General features: G+C 35.7%; 1 protein-coding gene across 2 annotated transcripts; it reads left to right on the top strand.

Annotated features, from left to right (window-relative positions):
• Nucleotides 1-1,141: 1,141 nt before the first annotated feature.
• LOC103717563 (protein FLX-like 4) lies at nt 1,142-15,927 on the top strand. Of its 2 annotated transcripts, XM_089930121.1 has the most exons (5): nt 1,142-1,305; nt 8,974-9,070; nt 14,147-14,754; nt 14,875-15,014; nt 15,154-15,927. In XM_089930121.1, exons 3-5 carry the CDS (start codon nt 14,204-14,206, stop codon nt 15,558-15,560), a joined length of 1,098 nt encoding a protein of 365 aa, XP_089786247.1. In that variant the 5' UTR covers nt 1,142-1,305; nt 8,974-9,070; nt 14,147-14,203; the 3' UTR covers nt 15,561-15,927. The 2 variants fall into 2 exon arrangements, with proteins under 2 accessions (XP_089786247.1, XP_008804227.1); XM_008806005.5 differs by lacking the exon at nt 8,974-9,070 and having other exon boundaries at nt 1,148-1,305.
• Nucleotides 15,928-23,504: the final 7,577 nt, after the last annotated feature.

Below are 23,504 nucleotides of genomic sequence, written 5' to 3'. Positions count from 1 at the left end.
AAAAGGATATTAACATTATTAAAGTCCAAGTAAGTTGGAGATTGACTCTATTTGGACCGTATTTTAGAGATAGCCCATTTTGATAACTAGAGTAGCTACAGTTCAATAAGCTGAGCCATAAAATAACAAAGTTGCTGTAACAGGAGAATCTTTTATTTAAGTTCATCTTAGTGTTGGAGATGTTACTAGGCAACCCATCAAACAGTATTGTTATCATAAGCAGGCATCTAGATGCCTAACTTAGCTTGATTGTAGGGTTGCGAACAAGTCGTATTGGATGGGGCTATACTTCACCTTGACTCAACCCAATTTTCATGTTTGAGTCATGATTTTGGACCTGGAACAGCGCAGTAGTTATTCATTCAGGTCAGCTTGGCCCATGGAAAGGATATTACACTCACTAGGTCCTTCAGGACAAATTGGGGTCAAGGATGGCGAAACCGACCTGAAATGTCCAACTTTGATTTGTGACCGAGTTGAGTTAGGCTTCTAATTGGGAATTAGCAATTAGCTACTCTTTTATAGCTAAAAATATTGAATATAAAATTATTTAAAAACTTGAAATCAAAAAAAAAAAACTAACTTAAACATAAATTTTCATTCAAGTTACTTTTACTACGAAATTGTTAATTCTTCAGATATGAGTTTATAAACTACAATATTTGAATAGATAGATATATTAAGGACATTATAAATAAGACTTTAACAAAACTAATGATGAATGTTTAACTCTGTAATTAAGAGAAAGCAGGTGAGAAAAGCTCGGTTTTTCAAATGAGCACAGATGGATTAGTTTCCATAAGGTTTATCAAAGATATTCATGATGATGAAGGAGAAAGGGTTTTATGGGATTCAAATTTTCAAATCAGGCTAGAGCCGGATTTATTTTTTGTTGACCTAAATTAGACTCGAATAATATATGTCGGGCGGGCCAAGTTGGGTCAGATCGGAAAAATACAAAAGTCAAGCTCGGCCACATATCTTTATACGGATCAGGTCCGGTTTAGTCGGGTTAGGACTGGGTTGGGTCACTAGTTAACCCGACCATTTGTGGGCTTAGTCCAAAATGCGCCTCTAGAGGACTCAACCCATTCACTTGAAAATTGAAATCTTTTTAGCGGAGAAAACCGAAAAAATAAAAGGGGTTGGACTCAATCCTTCCTTCACCACCCCCTTCCATCCCTCGTTCGCTTTCCACCGAGGGCAAGAAGGGAGGCTTCACTCCACTTCGCCTGCGACGGGCGTCGAACGGGCGACGGCCATCGGCGGTGTACAGCAGCTAATCGAGATCCCACAGGCCTCAATGTAAGCCTGCCTCTCCCTCTCTCTAATTTCTTCTTCTGCTTCTTCTTCTGTTTCCCTTTTGGAGTTATAATTGATTGTATCGGGACAAAAAAGTAACTTTAGATATTTTCACGCTGCTGGATTCTGATGATCGTTTCTGCTGTACCGATCGATGATTGATTAATTTTTGTTGTGGATTTTATGCTGTTTTTTAGTCTGAGCTGGATTGGAATTTTAAAAATGTGCTAGAATCGTGTAATAAAGGATTGGGGTTTCTCATTTTTTTGTTATGGATTCTGTTGTTTTTATTATGTTGTGTTCTTCTTTGTTTGAGGAAAATGAGAGCCTTTTTTTTGTGTTTGCATTTTCCTCCTGTTTTTCTCTTGTACTCTGTTATGTTTTCGTGTTTTTCATATTGTATCTCGCTAATAGTAGTAATATATCAGTGTTATTATATTGTCATATTAGTAAAAAGTAACATGTTAGTGTTACTACTATTATTTGCTAAAAAAGAAAAGTATTACTAGTATTACCATTAGCAGTAACATCATGCATTATTTGTTACCGTTTTAGCTTGGGGTTTTGCGGCAAGGATAGTTTATTGGAAATAATGCAGGTTTTAATCAATTATTGAAATATAAGAAGGTATACATTAATTTGTAAATTTTGTAAGAATTTTGTTCCATGGGCAGTCACCTAATTGCTTAGGGCCTGTTTGGAAAAAATCCCAAGAGATCCAGCTGGTTTCACCGGGGGGAGAGAGAGAGAGAGAGTGGGAGGAAGGAAGGGAGTGAGTAGGAAAGGGATAGCGAGATTGCGGGGTTTATGGGGCCCAATTCCTGCTGGATTAGAAAAAACTCTTTTACCTAGGGTTGCTTTGGTTTTTTGGCAACTATTTTGTTACATGTTCATCATTTGAGAATAATTTGGTTGGAGACAAGGATTTAGAATCAAGAAAAGACTACATTGACTTTGTCAAAAATTCAGAAATAGCGAAAATAAATAAAGTTAGAAATTAGCAAAAAACAAGAAATGAAGGAAACATATTTGTTTGTATATTTATTTATGTGAAAACTAGCACAAGGGAGGAAAGAAGATCAAACAAAAACAAATGCACAGTTGTCAGCAATATGTAGGATCATTATGCTGTAACTTATATTTGTTTTTGAATTTTCTATGAATGATTAGCGAAGAAAAAAAAATCATGGATAAGTGAATACTTGATTATTTTGTGTCTGCAACTGGCTCAAAGAATCTCCGTCCAATGGGAAATTCAAGAATAATTATATCATTAAGAGAACAATTTTAACTCTCGCTGACAAATGAAAAGTTGGATTTAGAGGAGACTCAAGCCATAAGTTTGACCTCCTTGATGCCTTTGGTCTCGACTTCTTTCATACTGATTTGTGATCCATATCAATGTTGCTAATCCAATGGTCCAATTCTTCTTAAGGATCTCCAGCAAGGTTTGGATCGTTTGGTCGGTGGCATTGTCTCCCCCCTGTCAACATCCTCAAGATCAGCCACCCCACCTGGAGTAGTAGGAACTTATGGTTGGTGTCACTATTAGGTTCTCAAGGCCATCCCTCTCTTTTCCATCTTTCTTTTGCTTGTCCAATGGCCACTACATAATGGTAGGATATCAAGATTGCCTTCTATCTTGTATCGTTCCTTAGGACTAATTGATCCAAGATCATAAAGACACTTGAGCTATACAAGTGTTGTTGGTAGTGGTAGTGCCACTGCTAGGGCTACCGTTTCAGAGGTTAACAATAGGCAGTAATGATGGTGTGCAACTCGGCTTGTGGAGAGAGTTGGGACAGGAACACGGTCACCAAGATTGTTAAGGGAGGGTGTCGGTGTTGGGGTGGGGGGCTGTAGCATATGCCTCCAAACCTCGGAATACTCCCTAGAGGAATTGAGAGGTGGGGGAGCATGATGGTGCATTTTACGCCCATGAATTCTGGAATTCAATTTATTGTTAGTTTCCTTTTAAGTATTAAGGAGTCTTTAGGAATATTTAGTTAAGCACTTTTCTTTAATGACAAAAGTAATCCTTTTAAAAATAAGAGGATATGCTTGTTAAGCACTTCCTTTGGGATTCTTCTTAATCTTAACCCTGTTGATTGGATTTCTATTTTTTCCCTCCCATATCGTTTGAAGGAAGGTCCTCCCTAGATTAAATTCAAACCCATGCATGAAGCCAAATCCCATGTTGACCACTTCTATTATATCTCGTGTTGTGGAAGTTTCTAAAAGAAAAATTCAGAATTAAATAATGGAGCAATCACTAGGAGACATTTATTCAGATTTGTACAATAGGCAACATGGAGAAGAAGATGAAGAACAAGTTCAGTAATTGAAAATGAAGCAGATTGCAAGGCTTTGTGTATCACTAGGCCACTACTTGGCACAGTTTTTTCCCAGCTAATATTATATTTTTAGTCCAGAGCTTCTGGTTCTAGTGTTATTGCATCTTTGAATTCAAAATTGTTGTATTTTAACATGAATAGTCAGTGTCAAGTAGCTAGGAATTCATATGCGATGTGCATTTTTTTTGTTTTTCATTACCACCCACTCTTCATTGGGTGCATTTATTTCATTTTTGTTTTCCTTTTTTACAAGAAATACTATGCTTTAGATTTCAAAAAAAAAAAAACAATGGACTTAATGTCATGCTCTTTTCATGTTAATTGACTGTAAGATTTTAGAAAAACCAAACTTTCTGAGGTTTTGATGTAAGAAACTGAAGTTTAAATAAATTGCAACATGATCGGTATCTATCTCCATTAGAATTGTTTAACAATAATAATTTATATCTTTGTTCTTTATCATTAGTTCTTATTGTTGCCCTCCTTGGGTATTTTCCGGGTTCTACCACTGGGGCAAAGGATAGCGAGGAGGTTCAAGTGGTTGGTGAGGTTGGCAGAGTCGAGAAGTGGTTAATGAGGGTGGAGGATTTGGTAGGGAGGTTAGGAAGGCAATGGTTATGTAAAGAACAAAAATCTATCTATCTTTCTATCTATCTATCTCTATATTTATATATATATTATTAGTCCATCATGATGGAGTTATCTTGGTCTTTGTTGAATTGGTTAAGGTTTAATTGATGGTTTGAAGTTTCAACTGAAATAGATGGATATTAGATAAAAGTTAAAATAACAATAAAATAAAATAAAACTTGTCATATATTATAAAAACTAAAGAAAAGTGGCAGTTCAAAGAACAATTAAGAAATCTTGACAGAAAAGACATGGCAAAGGTTGCAGGAAAATAAAAGAATCATCTAAAAGGTATAAATTAATAAAATAAAATAAATTAAGAATATAATAAAAATTCAAACTAAAATATGCAAATAAATGACAAAGTAAAATATATTAAACCTAATTTGAAAGTTAGGTCCAACCCTCCACCGCGAAACTATGGAACAACATCATTTGTATTGAACATGGTCCAAGCAAGCTTGAGACTACATTTGAGCCTAGTATAACAACTGTACATGGATGCTTTCTTTTTCTGTGTGTTAGAGAGAGAGAGGAATTGTAGAGAGGGAATTAAAAACATGCAATGGATTAACTTGTGGTGTAGCCCAAACATGACCATCGAGGAACACCAAGAAGTCAAGATTTAGAGGGCTTTGGACATGGAGGCAAACAAACATGCCAGCACCATTATAAAATGGGCAAAGATTGGATAAAGACATGGTTTTGCAGTAGAAGAGAGCAAAATTGGAGAGATCTTTCCCTAAACAAATGCATCGATAAGATTTTAATCGTATATAAAACAAAAAAGGAAGAGGAAGGAAAGTGGTGCGGACTATGTAGGGGATAATTAAGATTGGGCCCATGTGGGGCTAATATCATATATCTATTGAAAAGCTAAAAATCTACTTGGATAATAATATTTTTATTTAAAATAAATTTCATTAAAGCTTTGTGTGATAAACCTTTTGCTTAAAAATTGTGCTTGGTTTCTTGTTAATAAAATTTATTGTCCATATCAATAAGCATGTAGTCAAGTTGATTAGGTTTGGAAGTTTCCAATTGAAATTTTTCTAAAAATTGGGAAAAAAATTGAGCCATTACTTTTATAAAAAAATTGCAATAATCTACAGCAAACATGTCATTATTTTATTGTTCGATTAAGTAAAAATATCTTGATAACCAAATTATAAAAATAATACTCCTGCAAGAAGATTAAGATTTATCAATTTGGATAAATCTTATATATTTGAAATATAAAAATATTATAAATACTTTTTACAATATCAAACCATGGACTGTGGACTTGAATTATTGCTTAAGTTCTTATTTGGTAAATCATTGTGATGGTGAATTTGGTGATAGACTGATTAGTCATTACAACGTGTTGTTAAAGTCTTATGATTCTTGAGTTGGACGTTATTATCTGGGATCATATTGTCCCTAAATGATCTAGATCTCATCCTTTGAGCAGGATCAACTTGGAAAATATGATCTAGATCAAATATTATGAGTTATTTAGTCCCTTGAATCATAAGATCCAGCATGATTATGTTATTTATCTACTATTATCATGTGCGAGCACGTTTTCTATAATTATTTTACTATTTCTAAACTGTTTATCATAATAAATCTTGAATAGTAAAATTAGCCTACTATTGGAGTTCATGGATTTACACATAAGAGTGAAATTTTCAAATATTTTAAAGCCATATGCTATAATTTTATACCTTTTTTAAAAAATGTACTACCTAAAAGCATATTTATTTTGATATATAATATGTTATTTATCTTATAAATATCTTGAATAACTAGACACAATTTTTGCTTCATTAAAGCGCTATATATAGGCTTTTATTTTGGGAAACTAAGCTTCTTATATGTATGGCTTTCTGTTCTACCCTGATCTACTTCATAGTTTACTTATGCTTCTTTTTTCACTTTTTTTACATTTTAAAAATTTTGCAAGTAATCAGAAAAAAAAATTCTTACAATCCAATCCATGATTTGATCCAATCTGATCGCCCCTCCGTTTGCAACTTGATCCCAATCTTAACATTGGTTATGAAGTTGTACAATGTAGGTGGGAAAAAAGGTCCCAACCTATGGAACACTGAACAACCTCCTTTCCCTCCAATGACCTGACCGTTTCTACTTAAATAAAAATTGCATTGGAGAGAGGTAGTCTTGGGAGGCCTTAAGTTAGAGCGGAGAGAAGAACAGCAAAGATCAAGGATATGGTATTCGTGCTGTACAGATGAGAGAAATGAAATAGAAAATGCTGTGGCAACATGTAAAAGCTACCATAAAAGAGCCCCAAGAAAGACTGTGGTCATAGCTCGGGTGAGCAACATCAATCCCAATTGGCTTTCCCTTATAGTTGATGTCTTTTTCTGGGACCTTTTGCATGTGTCTAATGTGTTTGTCAGTAGAAATCACTTTACTTACTACTGCACCTATTAGAGTCAAAACCAAGTTATATTTGGACATAAGCCTAAATTAGATAGGGTTCAATTTTAAAGTAAATCTTTGAACTAAGCTATGAAGGGTAAGTGATGGGTTTTCTTTATGTAACATGTTTTTTTCTTTGTTTTTGTTGGGTTTTTTTTTTTTTTTTTTTTTTTTTTTGGTGGGGGGGGGGGGGGGGGGGGAGGGGTTCAGAAATGATTAGTGGGAAGGTCTGGGTTATAGGAGATCTTTTTCATGGCTACAAGGAAACACTGCATATTGTAGTTTGTCCAACTTTGAGGGGTTTTGGTTGCTACTGGCCCTGCTTTGTATCACCCCTGATTTCAATTGTGGAGGTTATGACTTTAGATAGAGTAGAGGGTTAGTATTACCTCAGTAGTTTCCATATTTGTGTTGTTCTTAAATAAGGGTGATAATCTTTTCATTTTTCTTTCTAAGGAATTAATTTAATAAGAGGGGGTTGAGATGGAAAGAGTAATTAGTTGGAGATGGAGAGATATTAAGTTTAGGGTGGGATCTGTTGACAGAAAGGTCGGAGGAACCGGTACCAGGCACTGTACCGGTTCTCTGGCGGGACGACTCTGTATAGGTCGTGTCATGCTTGTACCGAGAGAGGGGACCGTGGGAGAGAGAAAAAGAGAAAGAGAGAGGGAAAGGGGGAGGGAGGGCTAGAGGAGTGCAGGTAGAGGCCTTTGCCGGCCCGTTCGAAATAGGGGCAGTGGCCGTGGCCTTAACAAATTTTGCGTTTTTAAAGTGAAATCAGCGAATGTCTTGCCGACTTCATTTAAGCGATTTGCCGACTTCATTTAAAAATTGCGAATTTTTTTAAGGTCGCGACCGGACACTGTTTTGTTCGAAATAGGGTCAACGGCTGCAGCTTCTCTTCCTGCAGCCGAGGCCAGCCTCCGCCAGCCTCCGACGACACTCCGCCGACATCCTGCCCTCTCTCTCCCTCTCTTTCCCGCTAGTTCTCTCTTCTCCTTCTCCTTCTCCTTTTCCAGCTCCGGCAACGGGTTCCATTTCTATTGCCGGAACTGTACCGGTGAGCTACCAATATGACTCGAGATGGCCAGAATCGTCCGGTTCGGGACGGTTCCGCCAACCCTGATTGACAGAAATTAGTGTCAAGGTAGATTTGAGATCTAGAAATCCATTAAATTGAGGGGAATGTGTCATCCATGAGGAAATAATGAAGGAAAATACTGGAATATGCTAGTCACCGTGGTTTCAAACACTGTCAAAATGGGACGGTACGACTAGTACCATACATTTCCAACATGAAATCGATGCTAGTATGGGATTGGGATGCTGAAACACTATGTGCCAGTCATGCTGGCTGCACCAAGCTGTACTAGTGCATGTCGATGGTGCCGCACTGACCCTACCAATGCATATTATAGTTTTTTATTTTCTTGAAGCTGTCAATTTCAGTACATATTATAAGAAACAGTACCATGCCGTTCCGGTGGAAACATAGGTATGAGGTTCAGTGCTAGTATATAAAACCCTTTTAGGCACCGAGGGCCTATTTGGATGTTGGTTTAAATTATTCTGCGGATAAATCTTAAAATCTCGAGAGTTTTAGATGGAAGCAAGTGCATGGAGGGGAGTCCAGATGTAGTTGAGGAGGCTCCTAGGTGGCTCACTCCAAAAAATTAGGGATGCTGACTTTCCTATACAACGTGATTTAGTTCATCTGAGGTTTTTTAAGAGAATTTGGATCCAAATTTCCTGAACTTGAAGGAATGCCTCCCTTTCCCTGCTAACTTCTTCTCATTGTATATCATATTAGGAATGTTTCATGGATAATTTGTGCGGGCATCCAAACTATCGCCAAGTTGTTTTAAAATTGCTAAATATAATGAATTTTTCAAACCACTGAAAATCAACAAGTAAACAATATTTGTTTACACTTTCCAACATGGAATAAAGGGCGGGCCTTATTGTAATGGTAAGGTTGCTCCATCATGGCTTAGGTGTTATGGGTTTGAAACACAGAAACAACCTCTCCATATATGGGAGTAAACCTGTGTATGTTTGGCCCTCCTCAGACCCCATGATTGTAGGAGGCTCATGTATTAGAATGCTCTTTTATCATAACATGAAATATTAGTATAGTTTATGAATTTTATTCATATTCAGTATTGACTTTAGCCTAAAAGTTCAAATCTATAGAAATAAAGAACCTGTATGACCTAACATACTCTAGAATGTTTTGATTTTTTTTTCTTTTTTTCAGAAAAGCTTCTTCTTTGGATATTTCCTTGCCCTGAACTATTAAAACGTGGAGTGAAAATGCTGAATTGAAACTCAATCTTGATTGAAAGGAACCAAAAGTGAGATTTCAAAACTTGATGTAACCCAATTAAAGTCAAGTTATTTCAAGATTAGAATCTAATGGCAAAGATATAATTGCACTTTTTCCTAACTTTCGACAGTACATATCTAAGTGCTACTTTCAAAAGGTTTGTATGCAGAATGCTCTCCTAATTTATATTTAATACCTCAACCGCTTATGGCCCTGGCCCTGAAGTATATGTGTACATACTTTCATTATATACATATGTACATATATTTTCATACATACATGTGTATATGTATGTATGTCATATCTATGTATGAGTTAGAAATTTTTGGGTTTGTTTTACGTAAAAGGTGTAAGTTAGTGATTCCATCCTGCTACATATGAGTAACCAAAATGCTTTAGGGATTCAATTACAAGTCTAGCTGAATAATTCTGTTCTACCACCATGTGTTTTAGATTTGTAGTTCACCAGTTTGACATGTATCATATCACCAGTATGTGTCAGCGCTGTAATTTGTATGCAAATCAAAGGTATGGAGGATATGTATTTATGTCTAACAAAGCTGTGGTATAGCAACTACGATGCAAATAAAGTGGTCCCAACCGGTACATTTTATTGTCTGACCAAGCTCTCTTTCCTTTTCTGGGACATTCAGCTTGGCTTTAGCTTTTAAATGGCATTAAAAAATAAAGAGGGGCAAAAGATTATGATAGGATTAGAGACAATAGAAGTACATCAACTACAGGGCACTTAGGTATTTAGATGCTTAACACTACCAAATGCATTTCTTGAAAGGAAAAGTAAGGGATGACATTTGATCTCTAACTTGCTTCTGAGGCTCTAGCCTACTATAGTTAATCTAAAGTATCTGGAAGGCCCCAAGGTCTGCGATCTGCTTCTTCTGGATGAGAGGACGTGGAATGTTGATGCTGCTTGGTGCTCCTTCAGAGATCAATTGGCAGAAAGGATCCTGGCTATGCCGATCCCTAGGCAAGGGATCGTGAATAGGAGGATATGGAGGATGACCGCTAGATTGAAGGTTAGAGCCGGTATCTTTGTGATCTTTACAGAGCCGAGCCTACTAGGCTGATTGATGGAGGTTGGATCTGGAAACTTCGTGTTCACCCTCGTGTTGCTTTCTTTCTCTAGAAAGTGGCATGGGGTTGTCTTCCTACCAGAGGTATTTTGTGCGGTAGAGAACTAAGGCTCCCCATTTCTTGCATGGGTTGTTCGTCGAAGGAGTCTATGGCTCATGTGTTGTTCCACTACCCGACGACGGCTTGGGTGTGGAGGTGCTCTAGGATCAATCTGACATTTTTGCAGCAGACGGCCTCGATTGAAGCTTTCTTGGGCTTCCTAAAGAGAACTATGAGGAGGCCAACCATGATCCCTCTAGGTGTCAGGGCAGCCTACGTTGCCTACCATATCTGACTTAATAGGAATACCCGAGTGTTCGAGATAAAGATAGCATCATAGGCATGTGGTGGATAGGGCCTTACTTGATGCAGCCCAGATTATTCAGCCTTTATCTACAGGTGAACCTGAAATAGCAAGGGACATCTGGGACTCCCATTTGGCTTTTGTAGCGACTCGGACAATCCTCGTCTCCTGGGAGTCCCCACTCTCGAGTTTTTCAAGGTCAACTTCAATGGGAGTGTCTGACAGCGGACACAAGGTCGGAGTGGGATTCGTGATCAGGGGATTTTGACTCTAGATTGGTGGCAGTTGGCGGCAGGTACATTTATGATGTCTCAGTTCCTAGAGCGGAGCTGAGGGCTGCATTGGAGGGTATCACCTATGCAAGGAGTATATTGAGAGCTGACAACATCCAACTTGAGAGAGACTCGACGACGGTGGTTGGCTGGATTCATAACTCGGCGGGAGCAAGTGACGAGCATCCGTTGTTGCAGGACATCCGCAGGCAGGTGACGGGTTTTGCCGCCTTTCGGGTCAACCATGTGTATTGGGAGGCGAATAGGGCGGCTGACTAGATCGCCTCCTATATGGCTCAGCATTTTGGTGGTTGTTTGTGGGATAGACTCGAGGCTACCTCTTTTCCTTTCCGTCTTATTGTATCCTCTGACTTATGTGGATATACTCATACTAGAGTTGTATGATCTATCCGTATTATCAAAAAAAAAAGTAATTACAATTTTAAATATGCTTACTGAAATATAAAAAGTTATCAGAATTATGTTACTATGTTTCTTGTTATATCCATGTTACAATAATAGCTGCAAAAGTAGAAACGTTTATAATATCTTTGTTGTGCATGAGATAGAACTATTGATTGATTATATATATTTGACAACAGAAGGCAATACCTTTGTTTTAAAAATAAGAAAAATATTATGTTAATTTGAAAAATATTAAATAAAACATAGTATTTGAATTAATTAAGTTAATCAATGGAAAGTTAAAAACAACATAGAATAAATCTAAAGAGTAACTTTTAATTAGAGACCACATGTAGAAACCTATCAATATGTCAGTGATCTTTTGTCACTTCTCCATCCTTTTTGCAATAGAGTTAGTGTGGATTTATGGGGTTATAGGATTCACATCAAAAGAGGAAATACCAGCTATATTGCATGTTTTAGATTTTTCAAACCAATAACATTGGTGAGAGATGGCCTGCATGGAGCCATCTGAGCAAAACTTGTAGAAGAATAAAAAATAATTTAGACAAAGATTAAGAATGGATGCATTGCTTCCTATAAACTCTACATCTACTTGTCTTTACAAAATCAGTGATTAGGCTTCGGGATTATCCTCTCGTTCCTTTGTGAATTAAACATGTCCCATTCTACAAACTTTTTATTAAAATTTTAACTGAAAATCATCATATCAGATCGAAGACTCATTGTGAAGAAGGTGCTGCACACGTAGCACTTGTCCTAATACTAGGTCATTATCTTATCATGCAATAGCCATCGGATGGTGTACTTGCAATTGTTTCCATAGAGGTTTGAGGTCGAAGATGGATCCAGATCATTAGATGGTTACAGGACCAGATACAAGGTCATGGTCTCCAAGGAGAGAAAAACGGTTATAAAATGGAAGGAAAATGAACAGTAAGATACCCTCCAACTATGCAAGATGGGATATGAGTGGCTGGGGAGAGGGGCAGTTAGATGGTTAGGAATTGCATTACACTAACTTGATTCAATTTCGATTTGTACCAATCCAAGTGGATTTTTAACTTGGATAAAAAAGTGTATAAGTAATAGTAGGTGCCAAATAGTGCAGTTGTTAAAGTCATTGGGCTGTGGACCCAATGACCTAGGTTCAGATCCCACCTTTTCTAGTTAGGTGGGGGGTATCTCCTTCCTTTTTCTTAAAAGGAAAAGAAAAGAGAATATGGAAATAATATTTTAAAATATAAAAACTAAAATAAATATAAAACATTAAGCATAAATAAAAATACTTAAAAGTTAAATTATAGATGATTTTTTTTGAAACACTAATAAAACTAGAGCTGAATTATAAAATGAAAAAATTATCCAATCATCAATATAATAAATAAAAACATTTCAAATCATCACTGATGTTAATAGTGATTCTTCAATCATCCAACAACTAGTACCCATTTTTAATCCTAAAGAAAATTTGATGTTCAAAATATAAAAAGAACTAGGTGAATAGTCCCATTGAGAAAGGATAAACAAGAAACATTTGAACATGTGGTTCTTTCTTTTAATGCGAAAAAAGAGGAGAAGAAAATAGGGTAAGGGCTGTTTGCTGTTGTTTGAGGAGGAAAAGAAGAAATAAACTATTAAGAGACCGAGAGAAAGATTAGGTTGCTATCCCCTGGAGGAGGAGAAAAGGAGAGAAACAAATGCATAACTGGGAGGAGGGGGGTGGGGAGAGGAACTAACTGCAAGGATCCAAACTGCCCAAAATATTGCCTTTTCTTCTTTTCTTTGCTTTTTTTTTTTTTTTTTGAGATGAACCCAAGAATGTTACATGAGAGCTTGAGCTTGATCTGATTCTTTTTGAAATTTTGCAGCCGTGGATCATGCTGTGATTGAAAGAATGTTGGGTCACCGAATCTCAGAAGGGATCCAGAGCCTCTTCTGATCAGATTTCTTACAATCTGATCTGCATCATGCGACTCGTGTCCAAAATCATTCATTTTTTTTTAAACACTGGTTCTGATTGATTAAATTAAAACTGATATTGTATTTTAAAATAGGTATTCTGGTATGTCTTACAAAGAAGAAAAATAAAAATCTGGTATGAGCAAAGTCCATTTAACTTGGGTGACTATCGTTGTGACTTCAATGTCCAAATTAGCTTAAAAAAAAAAGAACTAAAGGACATGATTTCTTTTGGACAGAAATTTATTGGTACTTTATTAGTATGGTATAAATCTATTGATGGTCTAAGAACTTTGTTACTCTTTAATTGGGACGGTGGTTGCCTTACATAGTCTGTGTTTTCCTGCATGAGTTACCTTGTTATTCTGGTTTTTCCGTTTATTACTAGTTTGACTAGGAATCCACATGGACCATTTTTATTTTATGTCTCTGCCCTTTTTCATTCTCTTTTGGCTAGTTCCATGTGGCTTCAAAAACACCCCATTCTGGAGCTAAAAAATGCCTGCTTGGAGATTCAACATGATAAAAATTATACTTTGAATCAATTGACTTTGCTGCAATCTATAGATCATGTCTGTTTGTGAAGCTTACATAAACCTAATACTGTTGCTGGTATTAAGGAAACTGAAATGTGCTCAAAGTAATGCTTAACAGTTTGTTTAATTATAAATTTATTGTTAACAGTTGATAATAACATTAGGAATTCTAGACAGACCCAAACTTCTTAAGGAAACTTGAACAAACACTGAAACTTCGAAAAACAATTAAAACGAACTATGATCTGCAGAATCCCTGTGCCACTTTATAATGTTGTGCATTTTGTTTGTTATGGTGACAGAATTTTGATATTCAAGGCCCAGTTAATGGAGAAACTTTACATTCAGATGAGACAAGATATAATTCATTATATGCAGCTCGTCATGTTTTCATAAATAGAAATTTGTAATGATAGATTTATTTATTTATTTTTAATTGAGTTGTTGACATGACTGCTTGTTGCTTGCAGAAAAGTAAGCTATTGTCAAAATCCAAGTTTAGGAGAATACATTTACTCTGCCAAAAGATGGATTTGCATGGGCATGTACCATCAGCATTTGAAAGACAGCGTGTCCAGGCTCCTGGGTTGTTGCGCAATGGCCCTTTTCATGGGCCTGCTCCTGCTGTTCACCACCCTTTAGAGCCACTACCCCGACCGGAGCTCCTGGAAAATAAGATTGCAGCTCAAGCAGCTGAAATGGAAAGGCTTGTAAGGGAAAACCAAAGACTGGCAGCAAGCAATGTGACCTTGAGAGAGCAGCTGCTTGCCACTCAGCAAGGATTGCAGAGAGTGCAGGTTCATATTGGTAGTTTCCAAACTGAAAGTGATATCCAGGTCAAAGGATTGTTGGAAAAGATTGGGAAACTGGAAGCTGATATCCGTGCTGGTGAGATGGTAAAGAACGAATTGCAACAAGCACACTTGGAGTTACAGAGCCTAATTGTTGCAAGACAAGAACTAATCATCAAAATCCAGCATACCACAGAAGAACTCCAGAAAGCCTCCCCAGACATCAAAAAGTTGCCTGAGATGCATGCTGAGCTGGATGGGCTAAGACAGGAACATCAGAAATTACGGTAAGCAAAGTGGTTCATGGCTGATTTTTCCTTCAGTAATTTTTCTTCACCCTACATTTGCCTTCTCTTCTTATAGTTCTAGTGATATCACTAATTTTTCCTTTCATCTTTTGGGGTAAGTGGTGCTTTTGAGTATGAAAAAGGTGCAAATATGGAGCAAGTTGAGAAGATGCTTGCAATGGACAAGAACCTGATATCAATGGCTCGAGAAGTTGAGAAGCTACAAGCTGAGGTGCTAAATGCTGAGAAAAGAGCACATGGTAGCGGTCGTTGTGATTGCTTCTGTTTTATCCACTCCCAATGGCTTTACTTTGTGTCTTTTCTTCTTATTTTTTTTCCCTGCAAAATCGACCCTCCTTCTGAAACTCTTCTAATTGTACCACTTTCTGCTTTATGCAGCACCGGACTCGTATGGAGGAAGATATGGTAGCCCACATCCTGTCAATCCATCTGCAGGGCAGGGTAGTGTCTACCCAGAATGTGGTTATAGGCAAGGTGGCGGCTATGCAGACACTGTTTACAGCCATGGTGGTGGCTATCCAAATGCTGGCATTGGCCATGGCGGTCCTGCCAACTATTCTGGAGCATATGGAAGAACTCAGGCTCCAATCACTGGTGGGGCAGCAGGAGAGCTATATGATGCGTATGGTGGTGTGAGTGGTGATGGGAATTCAGATGGTTACAGGAGCATGCAGATCCCAATGACTGGTGGGATGGTAGCCAGAGTGGGAACGAATTCCTCTGATCGTGTTACCGCAATTGGTTATGATGCTGCTAGAGGAGGCATGACATCTACTCAAAGGTAAAGCTTGAGCATCAGCCTGTAGAGAATACCTGGTATATTTGTCCTAGCCAGTGCTACTCCAAACATTTACTTACTGGGTTTGGGCAATCAGTTATACTTTATGCTGTAATTCACCAATTTGGTGGATTAGTTCCCATTTAATGATGAATTGGCGATCTTCATCAGGTGGTATAATAAAAAAGGAAATGCCCTTTTAATGTAATTTATTTACATATTTTATTTTATTATTTTAATGAGGTTGTAAACTAGCATGATGATTTAGTTCATGTCGGATTGGCTGAATTGAAAAGTTTCATCAGCTGAAACGAGTATATTAAGCATATCCTCTGTTCAGTAATCCATGTCAAGCTGAAGTGCTTGTAGTATAATATTTGGACCATGACTGTCGTAAAATAGCCTAAACATGTTTGAGTCTTCAGATTCTGCGTTCAGAAACGTCAACAGATGCTTTCCATTTACAAGTCTGGCTCTGCTTGTTATGATCTATCCCTAAATGGACTCAAATAAACTATAGATTATAATCTGTAAGAGATCCGATCTGTGTGGATATATTGCTGTCTGATATGAAGTCTAGGGCAATTGTTCGTTGCTTAAGAGATGATGGCTCCTGGTGGGGGAAATCTGAATCCTACGCCACAGGTCCCATTTCTTTTTACCAGTTCTTTCAAGAAAGGAAGCAGGACTTAAATGGGGAATAGCAATATGTGATATGGTGAATACGTGTTCTTATATATATATGGTGAGTGATATGGGAGATCACTCAGGACCCTTGAATGCCAGCAGGACAAAGTCGAGCGAGGGAAGCTCTATTTTGGCTAGTAATTGATGTGTATTGATTCAATGACGATGTAAATGTAACAATCCTTCCATCATCCAAATTATTGTTTCTTCTGTTATCTTTTTTGTTGTATTGATCTCTTCAAGAAGGGGAGCTTGGGACTTGAATTCTGGTGTGGGGGAGGCTGTGGGAGGCCCATAGAGTGAGAGTACATGGATGAGTGCTTGTGCCTTTATATTTGGATCACCAATGGACCATGACTCTATATTATCTTGTAAATGAACACTCAAAACACCTGCATCCAACCTACAAAACCCAGTCTTGCGATCTTCTCTCTTTTCTCTAAAATTTTGAAATTTAGATGGATCACAGCTAATCATTTGCATCCCTCATTCTGAAGGCTACAAAGTAATCGCAAACATATTGCTCACAAATATGCATCATACCCACTGTTGTGTAGGCAGCCCATTTTCTTTGAACCTCTTCTATGTGAACTTGAAAAAAAGTTAAGAAGTAAATAATATAAGACCATTCAAAAGGTAGATAATACAAAAATCTTTTCTAATCCAGTCCACCTCAACGCTCTTTCATGTAAAATGATTGGTTTCCAATCAACATGAGGAGTTAAGGTTTGGTAAGTTAGGAGGTTCAAACGTAACAATGTCAATATTATTAATATGCACTGCTATCTCTCGGGACGCCCATTGGTGAGGTATTTTTTATCCATCCACGTTTTACCTTCTATATTTTCTGAGATAATATGTTTTGCGAGCTCAGCTAGAGTGTGTGCTTATTATTCTTATTTTCCTTTTGTTGCATGTGGAGGTTCTAACATATACTAATGAAGCTACAAAGCACTAAATTACTTATGCTTCCAGACCTACTTGTTGCAATTGCCATTCTCCAAAATATAACGTTGTTTTTTTTTTTCCCCTTGATTTCATTGAGATATGAAATCGAGGATAATGTACAAGAAGAGGAAAATTTACAGAAATAGGCGACAATAAAAGGAATAAGAAATTAAAGAGAAGTTAGAAGAAGGTGAGCTGCGTATCTGTGATCTTCTGAACAAACTGGTCTGATTTTCCTCAACTGCTTGACACCCAGAGCTGAAGTCCCATAAGGAAAAGCATTCTATTTGAACAAGTTACTTGGAAAATCAGCTCACCTATAGAATGCATTGAGCTACTGCAATCCATCCTTGCTTCATACTCCGACGGAAGCGGATTGTTTTTAACCATTCTTCCCAAAGCTGAGAAATAGAAGAAGGGTGTGGGTTTCGTGGCAAGAGAAGTTTGATGAAGGACTAGGGCGGTAGTCAAGATTTGTAAGAGAAGGAAAACAAAGGAAAACGAAGAAGATAAAATCTCTATATTTCTGATTAATTTCTTTACAACAATATGTACATCATAATATATAGTCTAATTATGTGTCTATTAAAGAAATTATCAATCAAATCTAGACTAATATAGCTTATGTGTCTAATAAAGGAAATATCAATTAGATTTGGGCTAATATAGCTAATGTGACGTTAGCACCCCTCAAACTCAAGATAGTATGGTCAAAACCAGCTTGAGTTTGGAAACTAAGTCTCGAAAAAGACTGGGTAGATACGCCATAGCGAAAATATCTACAATCCAGTCAATGGAGGAAATCAATTGAAGCCATATGATATTATGGCGAATTTGTTGGTGAATGAAGTGATAGTTAATTTCAATATATTTAATATGTTCATAAAAAAACATTACTATGACAAATCTGAATGGCACTTTGATTATCACAATAAAAAGTGATAGCACCATGATGAACGACTCTTATATCCTCTAACAACCACCTGAGTCAAATGAGTTCATCAATGGTATCAACGACAACCCTATATTCAATCTCAATGCTAAACTAGAAATAATAGTTTGCTTCTTGCTACATCAAGAGATAAGAGAGTTGCCCAATAAGAAACAATAGCCTGTAGCAAAGTATTTGTTAGTAGAATCACTAACCAAATTAGCATCAGAATAAGCACTTAGGTACAAGGAGGAATTGGTAGTAAAATATAAGCCATGAAACAAAGTACCCTTGATCTAGGAGCTGCCATAAACTAACAAATGATATAAATAGTATAAGCTATATTAGGGCGAGGGCGAGTAACTGTGAGATATACAAGACCACCAACTAATTATTAGCAATGTGTAGCTTCAGAAAAAGGAGTTCTATTGACAAATGTTAATTTGGAATGAGTTTCAAGAGGTGCGGAAATAATCTTGCTATCTACTAATCTGGCTATAGAAATGAGATAGATGCATTATTGGCCTATGATATAAATAATGTCTATTAGAGTTAGATATAACCTTAAGTCCTAAGAAGTAACTCAATGCTTCCATGTTTCCATTTTAAATTCTTGACTAAGATCCGGCTATACTGGGATTGACCCTACAAAGGAAGACGGTAATCAACTTCTTTGACTATAGGTTGTGAGGTCGGTTAATATAGTTAGTGACTCGGCTCCCGACCGGTCCGCACAATCGGGCAGTGTCCCTTGCTCGGTGCCCACTGGCCCTTTTTCGGTAACTGCTAATACTATAACAGGAGGAGGTGAAGCAGAGGGAGAGAAGCCCTCGTCCATCAATGCATGTGAGAGGTAAAGTTGAGTGTTCATCAGAGGGTCGGGGAGGGCTTATTGATTCTCTATGACATCCATTAGACAACGATCCACATATGCCTTAACGGGAAAAGCGGAATTTCGGGATTCAGTCCCGTTAATCAAGAATGCTAGTGGGATCATCCTCGGTTATAGTCATGTTATCCACATGGAATAATGATAATGTAATACCTTTAGCAGTTTTTACGGATAAAGGAGCTGAGTCATAAGAACTATGGGTGATGTTAAGAGAAGGAAAACAACGGAAGAAGAAAATAAAATATCTGTATTTTTTATTAATTTCTTTACAACAATATACATCACAATATATAGCCTAATTATGTGTCTAATAAAGAAAATATCAATGAGATTTGGACTAATATAGCTAATATCATGTGAATATTGTGCATTCCATCCTCTCTTTTTCAGATTGTTGGCTGTAAAAATTTTCCAATGAGTAGAAAGCCAATTGAAGATAAATAAGCTTGCGCGGTTGAGAAGAGATGTTGTGAACAGGGGATCATTGGTCCTCCACCATAGCAAGCTGACATGATGGTGCATCAAAGATTCGAAGTGTCTATTATAGCCAATAATATGCTTATCTTTAGAAAATTCTTATCTCTAAATGACAATTAAGTAAAGCTATTCATAATAATGCAAGTCAAGCCATTCCCATTTTCATATGCTTCTTGGACATATTTCCCAATTATTTTGAAATTGCCATGGTTCATGATGCAAATAAAGCAACTTGAAGGTCCACTCTAAAGTGATTGTGTATCGACTATTAAAATCAGTGGAAATATGTTTACAAGGCCTAAACTATACCAACAAGTTACCATAACTCTCACATGAGTTTATCTCAAAAAATATGCTCATAGTTAATCCAACAGATTCCTTAAATATGCTTAGCTTAATTTTTCTTGTATGATGACACTTCATGTGCAAATCAGTTCCTGTGAGTTATGCAAACTATAAGATCTAGTATATGTTTTAGAAAACATATGATAAAAGTTAAAATGCTTAAGGTTGTTAATGGCTAAGGTTATTAGCAGACTGGGCTAGTTTGATGGGATTGCAGGTATATCCCTACTTTAATTATGGGAGAAATAAACTTCCTGTTTCATAATATTAGACTTATTTTTCGGACAAATATAGGTTAGGTTTATGGTTATATATTATTGTCCAATTAAAGATGGATGATATTTCATTCTAAATACTTTTTTATGGTATTTCCATGTTGATAAGGTTATCATTTGAACCTCCCATATTCTTGAGATTATATTAGGGAGGAAAGTAGGACTAAAAACAGATCGATTATAGATCAGATACCTGCATATCCATAATTTTACCTATATTTTATAATAAATATGAATATAGATATGGATACAAATCAAATATTAAGTATATCTATATTTGTTCCAAGCCTCCCATATTCTTGAGATTACATTAGGGAGCAAAGTAGAACTCCAAAAAATAGATATTGGTATGTCCATATTTTTATCTATACTTTTCAACAAATATGAATATAGATACAAATACAAAGCATATCTATATTTTTCCAGAGCAGGTATGGATATAAGTCAGATGTTAGTTATATCTATATTTTTTCTATCCAAATATTGGTTTAAGTCAGATAATATTTGGATATAAATTGAATTTTCAGCAGAACTCAATGATGAAAACTAATATTACTTACAAAGAATAGTAACATAATTCACTATACAAATTGCATGAGATGCAAGATAACTCAAGATTTAAGGCATGGTTATTAAACCTACATGGAGACTGACCTAGTCAAAAGTCCAAGTTACTGATTTGACTAAGGTACTAAAATCTTAAAATTAAAATTATTAAAAAGATAATATAAAAATTGTTAATAATTTTTGAATCAAATATTATCATTACTCTTTAATTATAGCATAAATAAAAAATGATCATGAATTATCTGTTTTTAGAGATATCATAAGAAAAATTATATTTAAATGTAGTAGTACATACAAGTTACTAATATTTCTAAATATTTTTAGTAATAAAATTTTGAAAGTATCTATAATTAAGTTTTCATGTTTATCAAAGACAGGTTTATTTTTTATAAAAAATAATGATTAAAATATGGCATATTGCAATATACATGAAATGGTTATTTAATGACTGAATGCTTTCAATAAGTGAAAAAAACCACCTATATTAATCCCTAGCAACATTGTGGTTTAGTGGTCGGGTGCTCTTAGAGAAAAGTATTAGAAGTCTAGTAACATGACCTAGTATGGTGAGTTGCAGTGGAAGCATGACCAAGGGGAATTGGGAATAAATCACATAAGCAAAGTTATAAAAGATAAGAATGGGTGTTTCCTAATAAAGTGTCAAGTATAAATACCAAAACATATATACAGAAGTTTTAAATAAGGCTGGTTCAAATCTAGAATATATTTATCGCCATCTTAGTCAGGACTATTACCCATGTTGTAAATATGTGATTTGGTTTTGTCACAACAAGTTCTTCTGATTTGAATATTTATGTTGTTTATTTTTTTACTAAAATATGATTGTTTTATGTTTTATTAGACCCTATGACATAAGTATAATATAAGTATCCATGCGTTACTAAATTTATTTCTACAACTAACCATCACCTTTAAGAGGATAGCACTCATTGCCTACATCCTACACACTATAAACATTTTTTGTCGCTCTTGGATTGCTTCTCTATAAAATAACCTCTCCTCCTATACTTAGCTATGCATGTTTTCTATTACTATGTTCCATAGTTTTCAATAGCAACTAGTACCATAAGTTGTATCGTCTTCTACCCTTGAGTGATTTTGTTCTTGATTCTCAATCCATTTTGGCGAACCACCTTTTGAAATGGATTGTACGGAAAGCATGAAACTCTAAGGTATGTTACTTATATTTTGCATTTGATTTTTAGTTATAAGTGGCTGAAGTTTTGTATCACAATTCTTTCAAGTTTCTAGTTTTGGTTGGGTTTTGTGATCTCAATTCAAGCAGGTAAGGGAATAGCTTTATGTTTAATCTGTTGATTTGAACATTTTCTATGCTCAATCCATAATGGTATGCTCTTACAAGATCAAAACCAATTTCAACTCAAATCCCAATTTTGGGAAGCATAGCTAATTTTGTTTCTCCATAATATCCACTAGTCAAATATAAACTGGGATAGGTGCACACTTGGATGGCAAGCATCATTAGGAGATTAAGGGAAACAAACTAGGGTGGAACTATAATTAATATTTATCATCATGCACTCCAGATGGATATTTTAAACCAATATATATATATATATATATATATATATATATATATATATATATATATATATATATATATATATATATATATATATATATATATATATATATATATATATATATATATAATTTTAATTTTTTTGAACCCATCAATTTATAGGCTAGGGAATTCCAAATTACATGAGTTTTAGTGAATAAGTAGTTTTCAGACAATAGGTCACATTTAACAACTCAAATCATCAAGCATGGGACCTCCATCAGCCGCGGACCAGGATTGACTATGTCTGACCTAAATATGGTCCGCCAGATTCTTGTTCACCAATATACACATACATACATACATACATACATACATACATATAACTATGTGTGTGTGTACATGTATGCATAAATATATGTATATATATGTAAAAAGCATACTAGGCACATATAATGCAAGCTATAAATTTTTTTAAAAAAATAATTTTGGATGGCATACTATTGTTAATCTTACATTTGAACAAAACAACAAGTAAATTAAATAGAATACTGAAAGCAACATATACAAACTCTCACAGAAATGTACCATGTGCTAAATCAATTCATCATGAGAAATCTTTCAATACAAAACAATACATCCAATATTAATTTGAACACTAAATTAAGCTAAATTTTCAAGGATTTTTTTCAATTTCCTTTAATAGCTTTCGACTCTTGTGAGATCCACCAATATTATGGACTTCTATGTTCTCTAAGGAATTTTTCCAAATGTTCTTCTTGAATCTATTGCCAAGTTGATATGGAAGACTTGACATGTCTATTGATACTTTGGATTTGCTTCTCTCACAGTTAGTCCCTATTTTCCTAAAAATTAGAAGGTATGGTTATTTTTACAAGAATTAGTATATACATATCCAAAGTAAATATAGTAATTAAGAAAAAACCTTCACACAGCTTATGTAACCAGTAAATGCAATTCTTGTAGCTCAATTGCAGTATATTCTAAAACAGCTTTTGCATACATTTTTGTAAAATTCTTTTACAATCCATTGGTTTCTCATGTACAAATAAAAAATTATTTTAAGTTTTTGTAAATATTATCAAATCTATAGAGCACATTGTTCATACCTTAATAAGCCTAAGGGATGATCACTACCACACTTGGTGCATATATAATTTCTTCCACTATTTTCCTCTTACTTCTTACAAGCAACACACAAAAGATACCAATATGAATACTTGTTATATGATTGCAATCAAATAGAAATATGCATTTACTATAAA

Source organism: Phoenix dactylifera, chromosome 4 (genome assembly GCF_051530095.1).
Source record: "Phoenix dactylifera cultivar Ajwa chromosome 4, Ajwa_hap1_PhDact_Kaust_v1.1, whole genome shotgun sequence".
NCBI lineage: Eukaryota > Viridiplantae > Streptophyta > Magnoliopsida > Arecales > Arecaceae > Phoenix > Phoenix dactylifera.
The sequence above is the reverse complement of the archived record's forward strand: the minus strand, read 5'-3'. Positions and strand labels throughout refer to the sequence as shown.